The sequence below is a fragment of the Eretmochelys imbricata genome, chromosome 14, assembly GCF_965152235.1.
Source record: "Eretmochelys imbricata isolate rEreImb1 chromosome 14, rEreImb1.hap1, whole genome shotgun sequence".
NCBI classification, from domain to species: domain Eukaryota; kingdom Metazoa; phylum Chordata; order Testudines; family Cheloniidae; genus Eretmochelys; species Eretmochelys imbricata.
In genome coordinates, this window is record NC_135585.1 from 26227671 (window position 1) to 26246165 (window position 18495).

Below are 18495 nucleotides of genomic sequence, written 5' to 3' on the forward strand. Positions count from 1 at the left end.
TTGATTCAAACACCGTCTATTTGTATTTTGTCCAGAATGAAAGTGATGTTTTGTAATATTCCCTTTTTCAAGGTGTTCTTCAAAGCGGGACTTCTGGGTCTTCTAGAGGAGATGAGAGATGATAAACTGGCAGAGATTATGACCCGCACACAAGCCAGATGTCGTGGCTTCCTGATGAGAATGGAGTATCAAAGAATGGTGGAAAGGAGGTAGCAATATCTCATCTTGCATGGGACTCGTTGTGTTTGGGCTATTGCATCTATATTCATCACACACATAACACTTAACATATATTTTAATTACATCATAGAGAGTCCATCTTCTGTATCCAATACAATGTTCGCTCGTTCATGAATGTCAAGCACTGGCCCTGGATGAAGCTGTACTTCAAGATCAAGCCCTTGCTGAGGAGTGCTGAAGCTGAGAAGGAGATGGCCAACATGAAGGAAGAGTTTGAGAAAACGAAGGAGGAGCTTGCTAAGTCTGAGGCAAAAAGGAAAGAACTGGAGGAAAAAATGGTGACCCTGATGCAAGAGAAAAACGACCTGCAGCTCCAAGTGCAATCTGTGAGTATCACCAATGCATTCAATCCTTATTGCACAGGGGAAACTAAACCTGAAATTTCTAAATGCAAATTTCCCAGCAAGAGAATCATAAACTGACGGTTACCTTCCACTAGAAAAATGTTGCAAATCAAATTAAAATACAAGGATTAAATGTTACATTTTCAAATTTAAGCTTGTTCATTTGGGGATTATCCAAAATGTATGGGTCCAAATAACTGGAGTATACACATACATAAGCATATATAATGATGCCCCTTTGTGGGTCATCTGTGGGGTTGGAACTTGGGACCTCTGAATCCTTTGTATTTTCTTGATGCAGACCAATTAAACTATTTTTGTTTTGGATGGTGTAACTTTTGGGACTCTATCCTAGATCTTTATACTTCTGCTGCACTGTTAGTTCTATTTGTTGTACTACTCTATAGACCATGAGACAGGTAGCATTTTGAAAGCTAAGAAGGGTGGGTTTTTTTTGTTTTTGTTTTTGTTTTTTTTACAAGAAGAGATGATTTGCTTTGTTCACAATGAGTGAGACGGCCAAGCTCTTTAAGGGGTGCCTCAGCACAATACTAAACAAAATGCCCAGCATTAAGAAAATGCATAGTTCAACCCAACCTCTGTCCCATAAAAACTACAGATTGGGAGCATCAAACATAAGTAAGTGGCTAAAAGAGAAAGTCACATATTTCAAGTGTGTTAGAGAAACCAGGTGGGGGAAGTAATATCTTTTATTGGACCAACTTCTGGTCACAAAGCTTTTCTTTGGGTCCTAAAGAAGAGCTCTGTGTAAGCTCAAAAGCGTGTCTCTCTCACCAACAGAATTTGGTCCAATAAAAGATACTGCCTCACCCACCTTGTCTCTCTAATATCCCAGGACCTGCAGGGCTACCACAATACTGCAGATACCAAGTGTCGTAATTTTATGTAGCCGTAATTTAGTTATTTCTAAATTAAATTCTTTTAAAAATAACAAAGTCTTTCATCTTCAAATAATACTATGTACAGTATATGTCAAGTATGATATTTTAAAGCATACCCGTTTTTGAGGTGGCTGAGCACACAAAAAAGTGTCTACATTCTTTTTAATTGGTAAAATTGTAATTTTTATGGTTACAATGCTCAAATGTGAGTGAAGAAATTTACAAACATATAAAAAAATGCAAGACCCGTGACACAAAGAGCCAGATTTTCAAAAGAGCTCAGTATTCAAAACAGTTCCCATTGTTCTCAACTGACAACCTTCTAACTGAGAATAATCAATGTTGCTGGGTGCTCAGCATTTTAGAAAATTAGGCCATTAAAATCCAAATCATATGCAAATACAACAGGTGACACCAACCAACAGTGGGGTAAGAAACCAGTGATGAGAAGATAAAATTAAAAACAAGTCAGCGTATGCAATTATATAGGATGTTTATAGGCACGTCTAGGCTCTGACCCTGCTCACATGCTTAACATAAACCGCCATACAAGCAATGGAAAGTCAGGAGGAATACTCATACTTCAGGTTGAACATATGCAAAATTGTTTGCAGGATCTGGGCCTTAATGGTTTAGGGACAGATTATATACATTCATATGTAGTTATTACCTTAATTTTTGTCTAATGATCTAATAGACTAAAATAAATTAATCTAGTTGCTGTTTTTCATGATCAGACATCTCATAAGAACATACAAATGGTCAAACTGAGTCAGATCAGTGGTCCACCTAGCCCGGTATATTGTTTTCTACAGTGACTGCCAGGTGCTTCAAAGGGAATGAACAGAACAGGGCAATCATCAAGTGATCCATCCCCTGTCATCCAGTCCCAGCATCTGGCAATCAGAGGCTAGGGACACCTAGAACATGGGATAGCAATCCTGACCATCTTTGCTAATAGCCATTGATGGACCTATCCTCTCACCAACAAGTAAACAATTAAAATCAATCATATTTTGTGCTGAGATGAAATATTTTTTTTTTCAGCTTTTATTACAATACCACTATTTAGTGTGATATAAGATAGAACTAAAAGTCACCAAAACACAAATAAATGGAAAAACTACATTTCTCCAACAGGAATCTGAAGGCTTGGCTGATGCTGAGGAAAGATGTGACCAGCTGATCAAAACCAAAATCCAACTTGAAGCTAAAATTAAGGAGGTGACTGAAAGAGCAGAGGATGAGGAGGAGATGAATGCTGAGCTGACAGCCAAAAAGAGGAAACTGGAGGATGAATGTTCTGAGCTGAAGAAAGACATTGATGACCTTGAGTTAACATTGGCCAAGGTTGAAAAGGAAAAACATGCGACAGAAAACAAGGTAAAGGCCATATATATATGAATGAGAGAGAGATCTGTGCATGTATGCCTGGAGGGAGACTGGGACTTGCAGCCAGTAGGATGAGGAATGTGGGCAGGAGGAACAAGGGGGTGAGGGAAAGACAGATCAGATGAAGAACTGGGAAGGGAAGAAATGGGACTGGCTGGGCAAGGAGACAGTGCACCATCTATTCTGTGTACTGAATGAGGCAGGAGTCCTAGGAGGTCCTATGGTAAACAATAGTATGTAATCACGTAATTAAAAACTCTATCATAATAGATATGTTGCACAGGCAACCTTAATTCAGGAATTTCCTAACCTTGGAGTGCTTGACTTTGAAACCTTACTTTTCTTTGAACGTTGTTTTTGTGTGTGAGACAATTATATATATACACACACACTTTCTTAATTTACATATTTAGTTTATACTTTGCATTCATTTAATAAAAAAGATCAATACATAATAAATGTATTTATTTATCTTTATCATTTACTTTCCAAGTAAGGAATAATAAATACATTAATGCATTTATGAGGTATAATATGCCACCAATTGAGTAGCTGCCATTCTAATTTATATTTCAATGGTAAACAGACAAATTTTCAAAACTGCCCAGAACCCCAATTGGAGTAGAAATTTCTAAAGCCCTCATAACTCTAAACTGTCAACCCAGAACAAAGGTTGTTGCTGAGTACTTAGTATTTTTAAAAATATATTTTTTTGAACACGAACATATATTTCAATGCCTAAAAATTGAGACGTGACCTCTTTTGAAACGCAGGAATTAAGTTGTTATTTGGTCTCTTATTGTTGAGGGAACAAACTGACTGAAATGGGACAAGTCCAGACCTTAGCAGGGCAGAGGTGGGAGTTTTCAGCTGTAAGTGATGACAGTTTCATGAGAATCTCTTCCCAGTTTTTTCTGAGTTCACTCAGAGAAAAGATAATGAAGTAGCTATGACTTCAGACATGACAGTTCTTTCTGCTTATTATATTACATTTCCATGCAGCCAGTATCTATTCCTTGAATCTTATAAAATTTTGGATAAAAACATCAAATTTAATAAATCTAAGTTTTAAATGACACTGTCATTTCACAAACAATAATGTTTTGTATCCATTTTCTTTAACCATCTTTATTCAACTCTGAAGGTGAAAAACCTCACTGAGGAGATGGCAGTCCTGGATGAGACCATTGCTAAACTGACAAAGGAAAAGAAAGCCCTCCAGGAGGCCCATCAGCAGACCCTGGATGACCTGCAGGCAGAAGAGGACAAAGTGAATTCACTGACTAAAGCTAAAACCAAGCTGGAGCAGCAAGTGGACGATGTAGGCACAATAACATATGGAGAGAACAAAACCAGTGTGACATTAGGCTCTTGTTCGCAGAGAATTTATGGCCTTTTTCTGTTTAGCTTGAAGGGTCGCTGGAGCAAGAGAAGAAGATTCGCATGGACCTTGAAAGAGCGAAGAGGAAACTTGAAGGAGATTTGAAGCTGGCCCAGGAATCCACAATGGATTTAGAAAATGATAAACAGCAGCTGGAGGAAAAATTGAAGAAGTAGGTATGGTTTGCAGGGAGTATCATGCAGATACATTTTGTTCAGGAACTAACTCTTTTTTTTCCGTTCGTATGAAAAGGAAAGACTTTGAAATCAGTCAGTTCCTAAGCAAAATTGAGGATGAGCAAGTCCTGGGCATCCAGCTGCAGAAGAAGATCAAAGAGTTACAGGTAAGTCATAGTTTATCTTTGTTCCAGCCCAAGAGGGAGTTCAGTTTAAAGGAAGGCATCGGTCTTAGTGAACGTGATGTATCAGGGACCCAAATTTCTCTCAATGGGTCTTTGGATGTAGCTACCCCAGTTCAGGGAGGTGATGTTTCTTTGCAACCGGAACCCCTGTTGTCAGTGTAAGCTGCATCTATTCTACGGAGTTATGCCAGCAGAACTCTGCCGATAGCCATACTGGTGTTGACCCCAGACTGAAGCCATAGTCTTAGTGTTTCCTGTTGTTCTCCAGGCTCGTATTGAGGAACTGGAGGAGGAGATAGAGGCTGAACGTGCCTCTCGGGCGAAAGCAGAGAAGCAGCGGGGTGATCTCTCCAGGGAACTCGAGGAGATCAGTGAGCGTCTGGAAGAAGCTGGTGGAGCCACAGCAGTTCAGATTGAGATGAACAAGAAGCGTGAGGCAGAATTCCAGAAAATGCGCCGAGACCTTGAGGAGGCCACTCTGCAGCACGAAGCCACAGCCGCCGCCCTCCGGAAGAAGCACGCGGACAGCACGGCAGAGCTTGGGGAGCAAATCGACAACCTGCAACGCGTCAAGCAGAAGCTGGAGAAGGAGAAGAGTGAACTGAAGATGGAGATTGACGACCTGGCTAGTAACCTGGAGACTGTCTCCAAAGCCAAGGTACAGAAACAATATATATATATATATATATATATATATATATAAATATATATGTTTATTGCAGAAAACAGACTGCACCTTCAGATTTGCACTTTGTAGAGGTAGTCTTAAATAATAATAAAGAAGAAAAAATCACTGATGTTATTGCTGTTGTTATGTCACAGATATAATACGATTTTTATTTTACTATTTGCATAATATTTAGTTTTATGAAGGGTGAGGTTTCCTTACTAATTGAGCCCACATGTAGTTTGTCATGACAAAAATCCCAATGATCTCAGAATGCTGGAGAGCCCATGTGTTTAATCCTCTTTCTTTTTGTCCATTTCACACAAAGGCAAACCTTGAGAAGATGTGCCGCACTCTGGAAGATCAGCTTAGCGAGGTTAAGACAAAAGAAGAAGAGCATCAGCGTATGATCAATGACCTCAGTGCTCAAAGAGCTCGTCTACAGACAGAATCAGGTAAAACATACATGTTGTACAACTGTGAGCGCATACAGGAGATGCTGTGATAGGAGGAAATTTCCATCATACGCACAACATCCGATCCACCATAAGAACGTAAGAACAGCCATACTGGGTCAGACCAAAAGTCCATCTAGGCCAGTATGCTGTATTCTGACAGTGGCCCATGCCAGGTGTCCCAGAGGGAAAGAACAGAACAGGTAATCTTCAAGTGATCCATCCTGTCACGCATTCTCAGCTTCTGGCAAACAGCCTATCCTGCCTGTCTATCTTGAATCATAGCCATTGATGGATCTATCCTCCATAAATTTATCTAGTTAGTTTTTGAACACTGTTATAGTCTTGGCCTTCTCAACATCCTCTGGCAAGGAGTTCCATAGGTTGACTGTGCATTGTGTAAAAAAATACTTCCTTTTGTTTGTTTTAAACCTCCGGCTTATTAGTTTCATTTGGTGACCCCTAGTTCTTGAGAAGTTATGAGAAGGAGTAAATAACACTTCCTTATTTACTTTCTCCACACCAGTCATGATTTTATAGACCTCAATCATATCTGCCCTTAGTCATCTTTCTTCCAAGCTGAAAAGTCCCAGTCTTATTAATCTCTCCTCATATGGCAGCCATTCCATGCCCTTAATCATTTTTGTTGCCCTTTTCTGAATCGCTTCCAATCCGATATATCTTTTTTGAGATATGGCGACCACATCTGCATGAAGTATTCAAGATTTGGGCATACTATGGATTTATATAGAGGCAGTATGATATTTTCTGTGTTATTATCGATCGCTTTCTTAATGGTGCCCAACATTCTGTTCGCTTTTTTGATTGCCGCTGCACATTGAGTAGATGTTTTCAGAGAACTATCCACAATGACTCCAAGATCTCTTTCTTGAGTGCTAACAGCTAATTTAGACATCATCATTTTATATGTATAGTTGGGATTATGTTTTCCAATGTGCATTACTTTCCATTTATTAACATTGAATTTCATCTGCCATTTGGTTGCCCAGTCACCCAGTTTTGAGAGATCCTTTTGTAGCTCTTCGCAGTCTGCCTAGGACTTAACTATCTTGAGTAGTTTTGTATCATCGGCATATTTTGCCACCTCACTATTTACCCCTTTTTCCAGATCATTTATGAATATGTTGAATAGTACTGGGCCCAGTACAGACCCCTGGGGGACACCGCTATTTACCTCTCTCCATTCTGAAAACTGACCATTTATTCCTACCCTTTGTTTCCTATCTTTTAACCTGTTACTGATCCATGAGAGGACCTTCCCTCTTATCCCATGACAGCTTACTTTGTTTAAGAGCCTTTGGTGAGGGACCTCGTCAAAGGCTTTCTGAAAACCTAAGTACACTATATCCACATGCTTGACCCCCTCAAAGAATTCTAGTAGATTGGTGAGGCATGATTTCCCTTTTCAAAAAACATATTGACTCGTCCACAACAAATTATGTTCATCTATGTGTCTGACAATTTTGTTCTTTACTATAGTTTCAGCCAGTTTGCCCAGTACTGAAATCAGGTTTGCCTGTAATTGCCTCTGGAGCCCTTTTGAAAAATTGGCATCACATTAGCTATCCTCCAGTCACCTGGTACAGCAGCTGGTTTAAATGATAGGTTACAGACTACAGTTAGTAGTCCTGCAATTTCACATTTGAGTTCCTTCAGAGCTCTTGGGTGAATACCATCTGGTCCAAGCAACTTATTACTGTTTAATTTATCAATTTGTTCCAAAACCTCGTCTAATGACACCTCAATCTGGGACAGTTCCTCAGATTTGTCACCTAAAATGAATGGCTCAGGTTTGGGAATCTCCCTCACATTCTCAGCCGAGAAGACCAATGCAAAGAATTCATTTAATTTCTCCGCAATAGCCTTATCGTCCTTGAGTTCTTCTTTAGCATATCGATTGTTCAGTGGCCCTACTGATTCTTTAGCAGGCTTCCTGCTTCTGATGTATTTAAAATTTTTTGCTATTACTTGCTAATTCTTTTTTGGCCTTCCTAATTATATTTTTTCACTTCATTTGTCAGAGTTTATGCTCCTTTCTATTGTCCTCACTAGGATTTAACTTCCACTTTTTAGAGGATACCTTTTTGCCTCTTGCTGCTTCTCTTACTTTGTTGTTTAGCCAAGGTGACTCTTTTTTGGTTCTCTTATTATGTTTTTTAATTTGGTGTATACATTTAAGTTGAGCCTCTATTATGGTATCTTTAAAAGGTTTCCATGCAGCTTGCAGGGATTTTACTTTTGGAACTGTACCTTTTAATTTCTGTTTAACTCCTCATTTTTGTGTAGTTCCCCTTTCTAAATTAAATGCGACAGTGTTGGGCCACTGTGGTGTTTTCCCCGCCACAGGGATGTTAAATTTAATTATATTATGGTCACTATTACCATGCGGTTCAGCTATATTCACCTCTTGGACCAGATCCTGTGCTCCACTTAGGACTAAATCAAGAATTGCCTCTCCTCTTGTGGGTTCCAGGACTAGCCGCTCCAAGAAGCAGTCATTTAAAGTGTCAAGAAACTTTATCTCTGCATCCTGTCCTGCGGTGACATGTACCCAGTCAATTTGGGGATAGTTGAAATCCCCCGTTACTACTGAGTTTTTTATTTTAATAGAATAAATTAATAAAATATTAATATTTTATTTTTTATTTTAATATTTTATTTATTTTAATATTTTAATATTTTATTTAATAATATTTTAATTTTAATTTTATTTTTTATTTTTATTTTAATAATATTTTAATCTCTAATCACCATCCTGGTCAGGTGGTCGGTAGTGTATCTCTACCGCTATATTCTTAATGTTCAAGCATGGACTTACTATCCATAGAGATTCTATGTTACAGTTTGGTTCATTTAAGATTTTTACTTCATTTGATTCCACACTTTCTTTCACATAGAGTACGACTCCCCCACCAGCACAACCTGTTCTGTGGTTCTGATATATTTTGTATTCTGGTATTAATGTGTCCCAGTGATTATCTTCATTCCATCATGTTTCTGTGATGCCTATTATATCAATATCCTCATTTAATACAAGGCACTCTAGTTCACCCATCTTATTATTTAGACTTCTAGCATTGGTATATAAGCACTTTAAAAACATGTCACTTTTTAGCTGTCTCCCATGACATGATGTAATTGAATGAGACTTTTTTCATTTGACTGTTTCTCATGAAAAAAAGTTTCTATTTGACACCTGCTGTTAGCACTGATTATATCAGATTATCATCCTCGAGAAGACCATCCTAAATTAATCTGTTTTAAAATAATAAATGACTTTATTATGTTCACTTAATTGCTATTTAATATAATCTATCTGGAATGTTTCTTAGGTGAATTTGCGCGCCAGGTAGAGGAAAAAGATGCTTTGATTTCTCAGCTCTCAAGAGGCAAACAGGCATTTACCCAACAGATTGAGGAACTCAAGAGGCATCTAGAGGAGGAGATAAAGGTAAGGATTTTTCCAACAGCCTTTTCTGTGAAGCTGGATTCTTGTTGTGAGCAAGATGCTTTAACCTCAAATGAAACCATAGCACCCTAGAGAATAGTGGGGGAAAGGTCCTGTTAGGTCACCTATCCCAGCCCCTGCCAATGCAGAATTGTTCCCTAGAGTATATTTATGAATGCTTTCATAGAGTCACAGAGTTTCAGGCTTGAAATGACCATTGGATCATTTAATCTGACCTGTATATTAAAGGCCCCCAACACAAATCAGCAACCACATACTAAGCCCATCATCCAAAATTAGACTGAAGTGTTACAAGCCTCCAGAGACTAAACTATTGTGTGCTGAGAATAGGAGTTATCGAGGTGCGCTAATGCCTGAGGCACCTGCAGTTATCAAAACCCAGCATAAAGTTTACCATCCATCGAATCTCGCACCACTTCCCCGGGATAGCGTTCCACAGTCTGACAGAACTCACTGTCAGGAGGATCCCTAGGATATTTAGCTACATCACTGTGCTACTCCTGTTGTGTCTCCAGGCTAAGAACGCACTGGCCCACGCTTTGCAGTCTGCTCGCCATGACTGCGACTTGCTCCGGGAGCAATATGAGGAGGAGCAGGAAGCCAAGGGTGAGCTGCAACGTGCCCTGTCCAAGGCCAACAGTGAAGTTGCCCAGTGGAGAACCAAATACGAGACGGATGCCATTCAGCGCACAGAGGAACTGGAAGAGGCCAAGTATGTGCTGCGGGGAGGACTGGAAGAGGCCAAAAACTAAATGGGGAAATGTGAAGAGGCTAGTGATATGCTCAGGAAGGGACTGGAAGAGGCCAAGGATGTGCTTTGGGGAGGGTGATTAGAGGAGATGCAGAATATCCATTTAGTGGTATGGGTTGGAAAATGGCAAACATGCTCATTAGGTTTAGAAAGACTGAGAGAGGCCCTGTACTCTGTCGCTAATGGGTGTGAGCTGATGGCAGACGGATTATCAGAGACAATGTACTGTATATGAATTGGATAAGAGCGACTGAGAAAGGACCTGATCTGTGTGTGCACTGGGGTCACAGCCCAGAAGAGGTGACTTCTGCTCTCGTGAATCCCAGAGCAGCTGCACACAGATTTCTTCCAATATTGCTCACTAAATGGGAGCCGTATTTACTCACTAAGTGGGAGCTGTATTTACAATCTTCCAGGAAGAAGCTTGCCCAGCGTCTGCAGGATGCTGAAGAACATGTCGAAGCTGTGAATTCCAAATGTGCTTCCCTTGAAAAGACGAAGCAGAGGCTGCAGAATGAAGTGGAGGACCTGATGATTGATGTGGAAAGATCTAATGCTGCCTGCGCAGCTCTGGATAAGAAGCAGAAGAATTTCGATAAGGTATTTCAGCCTTGTGGGTGTTGGATGGAGCATCCGCTAGTGATCTCCGTTGCTTAGACTAAGGTCTTGTTGTTCTTTAGGTTCTGGCAGAATGGAAGCAGAAATACGAGGAAACGCAGGCTGAACTGGAAGCTTCCCAGAAGGAGTCTCGCTCGCTCAGCACGGAGCTGTTTAAGATGAAGAATGCTTATGAGGAAACCTTGGATCAACTTGAAACTCTGAAGCGTGAGAACAAGAACTTGCAGCGTAAGTCCCCGGATTTCTTCTCCTAACATGGGGCTTCTGGAAAGCTTGTCAACACTCTAAAGTGAATCTGTCTGTGCCTGTGGCATTGCTAAGGAGCCTCTCTCTCTTTGGGCCCTTTGTCTGATTGCGTTATTTGTCTGTAACCCAACAGAGGAGATTTCTGACCTCACGGAGCAGATTGCAGAAGGGGGAAAGACCATCCATGAGCTGGAGAAAGTGAAGAAGCAGATTGAGCAAGAGAAATCAGAAATCCAGTCCGCTCTGGAGGAAGCTGAGGTACACATGCCATTAGTCACTGCTTTACAAAGAGAGAGTCAGAAAACCTTGGAGCTGTATCCTGTTGTAAACATGGTGGGATAATTCACAGGGACAGGAGGACAGCACATGCTGTGCTGGAAGCTATGTACTCAGTGCCCATGCTACCCACAGCACTACATTCCAGTTTGTGGGAGCATTTAACACATTATGTGGAAGGAAACAACTATTTTTGTCCCTTTATTGACCCTTCACTTGCTCTTGTTAAGGCTTCCCTAGAACATGAAGAGGGCAAAATCCTCCGCATCCAACTTGAGCTGAACCAGGTAAAGTCTGAAATTGACAGGAAGATTGCTGAGAAAGATGAGGAAATTGAACAGCTGAAGAGAAACCATGTCAGAGTTGTGGAGTCCATGCAGAGCACCCTGGATGCTGAGATCAGGAGCAGAAATGAAGCCCTGAGGCTAAAGAAGAAGATGGAGGGGGATCTGAATGAAATGGAGATCCAGCTGAGCCATGCCAGCCGCCTGGCTGCAGAGGCACAGAAGAATCTGCGAAACACACAAGGAGTGCTCAAGGTACCCTAAGCCACACATGCCAAGTGCGATAGCTCAGCTGGTCTTTTCAGCATGCCAAAGGAGTCTGCGCCTCCAGGTAATTTCTCTCACTTGTTTTACAGGATACCCAGATTCACTTGGATGATGCTCTCCGAAGCCAAGAAGACCTGAAGGAGCAGGTGGCCATGGTTGAGCGCAGAGCTAACCTGATGCTGGCCGAAATTGAGGAGCTGAGGGCAGCTCTGGAACAGACAGAGAGGGCCAGGAAAGTGGCTGAACAGGAGCTTCTGGATGCAAGTGAACGAGTTCAGCTCCTGCACACCCAGGTCAGGGTCTAGTGTGAAAAGAAATCCCACATATCCCTAAGCAGGAGACTGCTCTGTAGGTATCCTGCTCCAAAGAGCAGCACTAGGGGGTGTTTAGAAGATTTTTGTTCTTGAAATGGCCTTTACGCTAATGTCCATAGGATGGACCTTTGTTAAACAGAAAGCAAGAATCTTCAAGGCCATCTTTGGTTTCCTTAGGTGCTGTGTTGAAGGCGACAAGGGATGACGAAGGTTATAATTGCAGTGATGTGATGGAGGGGGGCAAGTGTCTCAGAGGCTCTGGGTGTGGCTTTCCTGCCTCCTATACAGTTTCCATCACTGGATACTTTTAAGTCATCTCTGCCATCCCCTGTGATTCAGGAAGTATTTCTACACAGTGATTATTTTGTTTGGAATGGACCAGATTTACAACAATTGGCACATAGGGTTTGTCACAGGCTATGGGGGTAACATTAGTGAGTGCCTTTAAAATATTCACAGGACATCACTGACTAGCTGTCAATGTCCTGCAGTGATGATACATTTGGAGGAGAGTTCTGCAGCAGTAAAATGTTAATAGTAACCTGTACATTAAACACAAATATTCAGTTCATGCTCCAGAGTCAATATTTTGGGACTAACTGTAACCACGTCTTATCTATTGTTGTTAAACAGAACACCAGCCTGATCAACACGAAGAAGAAGCTGGAAACAGACATTTCCCAAATCCAGAGTGAAATGGAGGAGACAATTCAGGAAGCGCGTAATGCAGAAGAGAAGGCCAAGAAGGCAATCACTGATGTGAGTTGAAGGCACCTTTCTTTGGAGAACATGGCCGTGTTTGCACCTGAAATGGCTGGTTTTCTGGACCAGTTTCCTTTCTTTACTCACTAGGCGGCCATGATGGCGGAGGAGCTGAAGAAGGAACAGGACACCAGCGCCCACCTGGAGAGGATGAAGAAGAACCTGGACCAGACGGTGAAGGACCTGCAGCTCCGTCTGGATGAGGCAGAGCAGCTGGCACTGAAGGGTGGAAAGAAGCAAATCCAGAAACTGGAGGCCAGAGTATGTATTCCCCATATTTGTGTATTTAGGAGCATTTCCTATGTTCAGTCGCAGTGAAACTCAATGATCCATTTCTTATTTCAGGTGCGTGAGCTGGAAGGTGAGGTTGACAATGAGCAGAAACGCAGTGCTGATGCTATCAAGGGTGTTCGCAAGTATGAGAGAAGAGTAAAGGAACTGACCTATCAGGTAAGGAGGGAGGCCCTTGTGCTGTCACATCCTTCTCTGGGGAGCACAAATTGTTTACATATGAACCTGCAGGGGGTAATTTTATTTTATCATATGGGCAAATGAACTCACCTCTTTCCTGCTTTATTAACTGCTTTCAGTCTGAGGAAGACCGGAAGAATATTCTCAGGCTTCAAGATCTGGTTGATAAACTACAACTGAAAGTGAAATCTTACAAGAGACAAGCCGAGGAGTCTGTAAGTATCAGTCGGAGGAGGAATGATAGTTACCTGCTAACGAGGTGGGAATTGTACTAACTAGCATAGGATGTGTGGGGGGTATTGTAGGCCTGGGGACGCTAAGCCTCCCCAAACAGCCAGGCGTGGCCCTGCCCACGCTCCGCTCCAAGGCCCCCACCTGCCTCCCACTCTTCCCCCTGGTCCCAGCCCAGGATGCTCCTCTTCCCCGAAGCAGCCTGGGACTTGGGGCGGGCTGGTCAGGATGGGGTGGCCGGTGGCCTGGGCTGGGTGATGCGGCGGGACTCCAATGAAGTGAGCTGTAGCTCACGAAAGCTTATGCTCAAATAAATTTGTTAGTCTCTAAGGTGCCACTAGTACTCCTTTTCTTTTTGCGAATACAGACTAACACGTATGGTACTCTGAAACCATTCTAACTAGTGGATCTAAGAAATTATGAAGTTGCATTTGTTGAGGAGAACAAGGTTTAAAGATCAACAGAACCTTGATAGTTCATGCTTATATCTGAGGAACTAATTACTGAAAGAGTAAGCAAAGAAACAATAAAAAATCATAAAAGAATAATATATATAAGTACATTTGATAAGCATAGTTTATTTGTCAGTGTTTAGGTTCATAGTTCATAGCACATTATATAGAGGATTTAATAAATGATAAGAAAACTGAGCAATATAAGAATTCTACAGCATTTTGCAATTACATTTTTGCTGAAAGTGGAGAAATGTTGCTGGTTTTTGTACATGCCAGTTAGGGACCAGTGCGTAAATCAGTGCTCACTGACTCGTGCAGATGAAAACCGTACGTGCTAGGCACATGCATTTTTCATCTATCCCCAGAAGAGTTCTCACCTCATTGAAAATTTCTTTTTGCTATTCCGTAACTTTTCAAAATCTTCTCAACCTTGGAAAAGTTACAGACTGCAAAGTTTCCGAGCTCCTTTACCCTTTTCCTGTTGTGCAACTTTTCCAAAGTTGAGAACATTTTGAAAAGTTACCTAGTGGCAAAAGGAAAAAAAAAACAAAGACAAATGAAACATCCATCATTCGATCACATTCATTTTGCAAAAGGGAAAAAGGGGGAAAAATGGATAGGGTGGGGTGAAACAGTTTGAAATTCAAAATTTTGAAATTTTCAGTTTCAATGAAAAAGTGCTTTGAAAGGTATCTGTGAAATAATTTGTTTAGAAAAAAGACTATTTTTCATTGAAATGCAAAAAATTCTAGCAACTCTACTGAATACTTTGCTTAGCTCTACTAATAACTCAATCACAGTTGCACAAAAAATCTTCCAGATTTAGCATGTGCCTAGGCCACCATGAGGCAGATTCTTCGTGTTGGGTTTGTGGAGGGAAGTTTAAAAATAACAAAAAGTGCTAAATGATTGGAAGTGCACACCTGAGTCAGCTGGCAACTCAACTGCCAATGTTGTTAGCTTGGCCTGATGAGGCCTTGCCTCTGTGAACATGCTCCTTGTGTTGCCTGCCCCAGGCCCAGTACAGATAAGGATGTCTAGTCTCTGCTGATGGGACAATTTACTAGAGGGAGATTGTGAATGTCTCATTACTCACCAACTCCTCCAAATCCCTGCCTTCACCTCAGGGGCAGCAGGATAATAAGGTTAAGCAGAATGGAGGATCCCATGATTTAAGCTCTCTGAATGTTTTTCATCATTCCACAATTTTATGCAAATTCTCAACTTTCATTCTAAACAAAGAATCAAATTTAATTTTCCTCCGCAAAGATCCATCCTTCCTAAGAAAGAGCGTTATGCTGCTGCCTTGGGACCCCAGGCAGCTGCCTGAGGATAGTTAGCAACTGAAAGGGAGCTGCCCGCCTTGGAGAGAAGGAAAGAAATAGTGAGCTGCTTGATCTGAGTCTATGCTGCCTGACTGGGAGAGGGAAGAGGGAAAATGAGTGGGAGGCAAGTGCTTCCTCTGTGAGGACCTGATCCAAACCTCACTGGAATTACTGGAAAGGCTCCAGTTAACTTCAGTGGACTTTGGATCAGGCTCTTAGGGAGGAAAAGGATTGTGACAGAATGAGAAATTCCTACTTTTCTCTTGAAACTGCTCCTCATTTTCTCATTCTGTTCAGGGCAATCTGACTCTTTGAATATGGTTGCCAATCGAAATATCACTTTCATAAATTTCAGTTGTGTGCACACAATACATGGCATATCTGACTCTGTGGAGCTCAGTATTCAAATGGTAGATTAATGGTGCGGATGCAACACTAACTCCCCGTCCTGCTCACCGAAACACACTGTGTTATCAAGGCTGTGTCTCCTGGAACTCAGCTTCAGGGTGGATGCACTCTTGTTGTTGGTTCTACGATGTAATGAAAGGTGGTTTGTTCATAGTCCAATCCTGAACTCGGAGAATACAAACTGCAGACCTAAAACTGTCTCCTGAAAGGGTCACAAGCTAGAATGGATGGCACTTCTCTTCTGGATTTTCGTCACTTCCCTGTCCCTAAGTGAATAGACTTCTGGTAGCAATTACATGTGCAGCATCATTCTACATTTAAAAAGGATTTCACCTCGCTTTTAATACATTTTCTAACTTAGAAAATGGTGAGTGTGAGAAGGTCTGTACTTGGTTTTCAGATAAGAGATGGCAAGCGAGTGACAGAGTCTGGGCCTTCTCCTTATCAAGCAGTTGTATCCCCTAAAGTTCCAAATGTAGGAAAAGGGTGTCAGTCCCAGTCACATCTAGTGGTCAGAGCAGGTGTTAGACCTAGTGGTTAGATAGCCTAGTTGGTAGCCAGAAATTGGAGCCCCCAGGGTTGGAGCTGCAGCCAGAGTCCAGACGCCAGAGTCAAGAGTCAGGGACAAAGTCATCAGTCAGGAGTCGGAGTCCAGGGGCAGAACTGGCTTACCTGGAGTGAGGTAAGGCAGGGACAAGGCCGGAGCCAGGGCAGGAGCAAAGCAAGAGCAAGGCTGGGAACAAGGCAGGAGCGGGCACTACTGCAGCTCTGGGTACGTGCTTTGAGCGGTTGTTGAACTGCTGCTGCTGCTGGGTTTAAGAGCCAAGCTGCTGAACCTGCCAACCAATCAGGCAGCTTTCTGTAGGCCAGCTGTGCTCGTTAAGGTTGCCCAGAGACTGGCTCTGCTTTGGGCCCTGCTTCCAGATTGGCGCTGCTACAAGCCCTGATGCCTGACAGTACCACCCTTTCGAGTGCACCTCCTACGGGCCCAGGGCCTGGTTTCTCAGGGGACTACTGAAAAACTCTTGCAATAGGGCCAGGGTGTGGATGTTTATTCCCATGACCGCTAGTCCATTCTGTAACCTTCCCAGTCCACCCCTTTCTGGAGCCTTCCCCTAATTTGCCAAGAGCAGAGGATTCAGTGGACCAAGTACACCTCCTGTCCAGAGAGTGGGCAGTGGAAGGTCAGAGCGGTTTGCTCTGTGTGGGTTCTCAGTGTAGAGGTTTAAAAGTGTGATGTGAAAGCGTGTATCTTCAAGGACTTGGGCAGCCATAACCTGAAAGGCATTGGATTCACACATTGTATAACACTGAAGGGGCTCAGGAATTGGTAGTCTGGCAGATGGGCAGCTAAATTTAAAGTTCTGGGCCGAGAACCACACCTTCCCCCTATGACCAGATTGGGGGTGGCCCTGATGGCTTCAGTCAGCATGATATTTATTGGCAGACTGGACATGTTCTCTGAGCTCCTGGTGCACCTGGTGTAGGTGAGAGGCTTTGTCAGTGGGGTACAACTGTGGGCATAGCAGAAATAGGAGCTGACACTGATTTAGAAATCCACAAAATTTGTTGCAATTGCCATTTAACTTGTCATGCAGGGGGAGGTTGCTCTCAAGGGGAGTGGGGGTTGGAACTGAAGACAGCACAGATTGAGCTTGCAGGACTGCATGCTAAACCTACAGGGTAGCAATTTGGGCCTGCAAGGTATAGGGCTCCCACTCTCCCGCTCAGAGAGATATTGGCCTTTGTGGAATTCATGCTTCCTGCAACAGCTCTAGTTCTTGTATTGTTTTGTGCTGGGCTGCTCAAACGGTCAGTGACTGGAATATGAGCAGTCGCTGCCTAGTGGTCAGAGCAAGAGTCAGATTAGAACAGCATTTGATAGCCAGGAATTGGAGCCCAGGGTCAGAGCCAGAGTCAGAGGTCAGAAATCAGAGCCAAGGGTCCAGGTTACCTGGAGTGAGGCAAGGCAGGAGCAGGGCTGGGAACGAACAGGAGATATCATAGATATATGTGAATGCTGGGGGCAACTGCTGAACTGCTGCTGCTGCTGGGCTTAAGAGCAGGTCTGCTGATCCTTCCAACCAGTCAGGGTGTGTAGGCAATCAGGCAGCCTACGTTAGGCCAGCTGCATTCATTGAGGTTGCCCAGAGAGTGGCTCTACTGCCGGCACTGCTTCCAGAGTGGGTCTGCTGCAGACCCTGACTCCTGACAAAGGGCAACTGTCAGCACTTTGGTTTTCACGAGGCTCTCTCCATCCTCAGGAGGAACTATCCAATGTCAACCTCACCAAGTTCCGCAAGATCCAGCATGAGCTGGAAGAGGCTGAGGAGCGGGCTGACATTGCAGAGTCCCAGGTCAACAAACTGCGGGTGAAGAGCCGCGAGATTCACAGGAAGATTGAAGGAGAAGAGTGAGGATGTCACCATGCTGTAAAGTGACTGAAGAAATGCACAAAATGTGAATCTCTCTGTCACTTTGTTGTATTTATTGGTTATTCTGTCCTCAGTGTCTAGGAAATAAAGATTGTAGAGATATTTGCATACAAAGAACTAGCCGGGGCTTTTGTTTTTTACAGATTAGCTTTGGGGTCTTATTAAAGTTTGTGCATTATTGAATGCTTAATTTTAACTCTTGTCCTTTGCATGCATCCATTACAACACAGTCTTTAATTACCTGATCACATAGTATTTCTCCCTTATACATTATTACTTTATTCGCTGAGAGGACAAATAGTGTTAAATGTGACACAAAGATTGAGAAAGTGAGTGCTCAAGAGTAAGAAATTGCAAATGTTAATGTTGAAAGTTCAGCCTAAACCCCTATTCTATTCTATTCTATTCTATTCTATTCTA

At 42.4% G+C, this 18495-nt stretch overlaps 1 protein-coding gene across 1 annotated transcript in view; it reads left to right on the plus strand.

Annotated features, from left to right (window-relative positions):
- LOC144274301 (myosin heavy chain, skeletal muscle, adult) overlaps window positions 1-18057 on the plus strand; it is a 33201-nt gene extending 15144 nt beyond the window's left edge. Inside the window, exons 19-38 of the mRNA XM_077833019.1 lie at window positions 73-209; window positions 311-566; window positions 2627-2869; window positions 4023-4199; window positions 4286-4431; window positions 4512-4602; window positions 4889-5278; window positions 5616-5742; window positions 9096-9214; window positions 9748-9944; window positions 10400-10583; window positions 10664-10829; window positions 10981-11105; window positions 11354-11662; window positions 11764-11967; window positions 12622-12747; window positions 12841-13011; window positions 13096-13200; window positions 13341-13436; window positions 17905-18057. Of these exons, the coding sequence (XP_077689145.1) occupies window positions 73-209; window positions 311-566; window positions 2627-2869; window positions 4023-4199; window positions 4286-4431; window positions 4512-4602; window positions 4889-5278; window positions 5616-5742; window positions 9096-9214; window positions 9748-9944; window positions 10400-10583; window positions 10664-10829; window positions 10981-11105; window positions 11354-11662; window positions 11764-11967; window positions 12622-12747; window positions 12841-13011; window positions 13096-13200; window positions 13341-13436; window positions 17905-18057 (3522 nt within the window). The remainder of the gene's footprint in view (window positions 1-72; window positions 210-310; window positions 567-2626; window positions 2870-4022; window positions 4200-4285; window positions 4432-4511; window positions 4603-4888; window positions 5279-5615; window positions 5743-9095; window positions 9215-9747; window positions 9945-10399; window positions 10584-10663; window positions 10830-10980; window positions 11106-11353; window positions 11663-11763; window positions 11968-12621; window positions 12748-12840; window positions 13012-13095; window positions 13201-13340; window positions 13437-17904) is intronic.
- The last annotated feature ends 438 nt before the right edge of the window (window positions 18058-18495 follow it).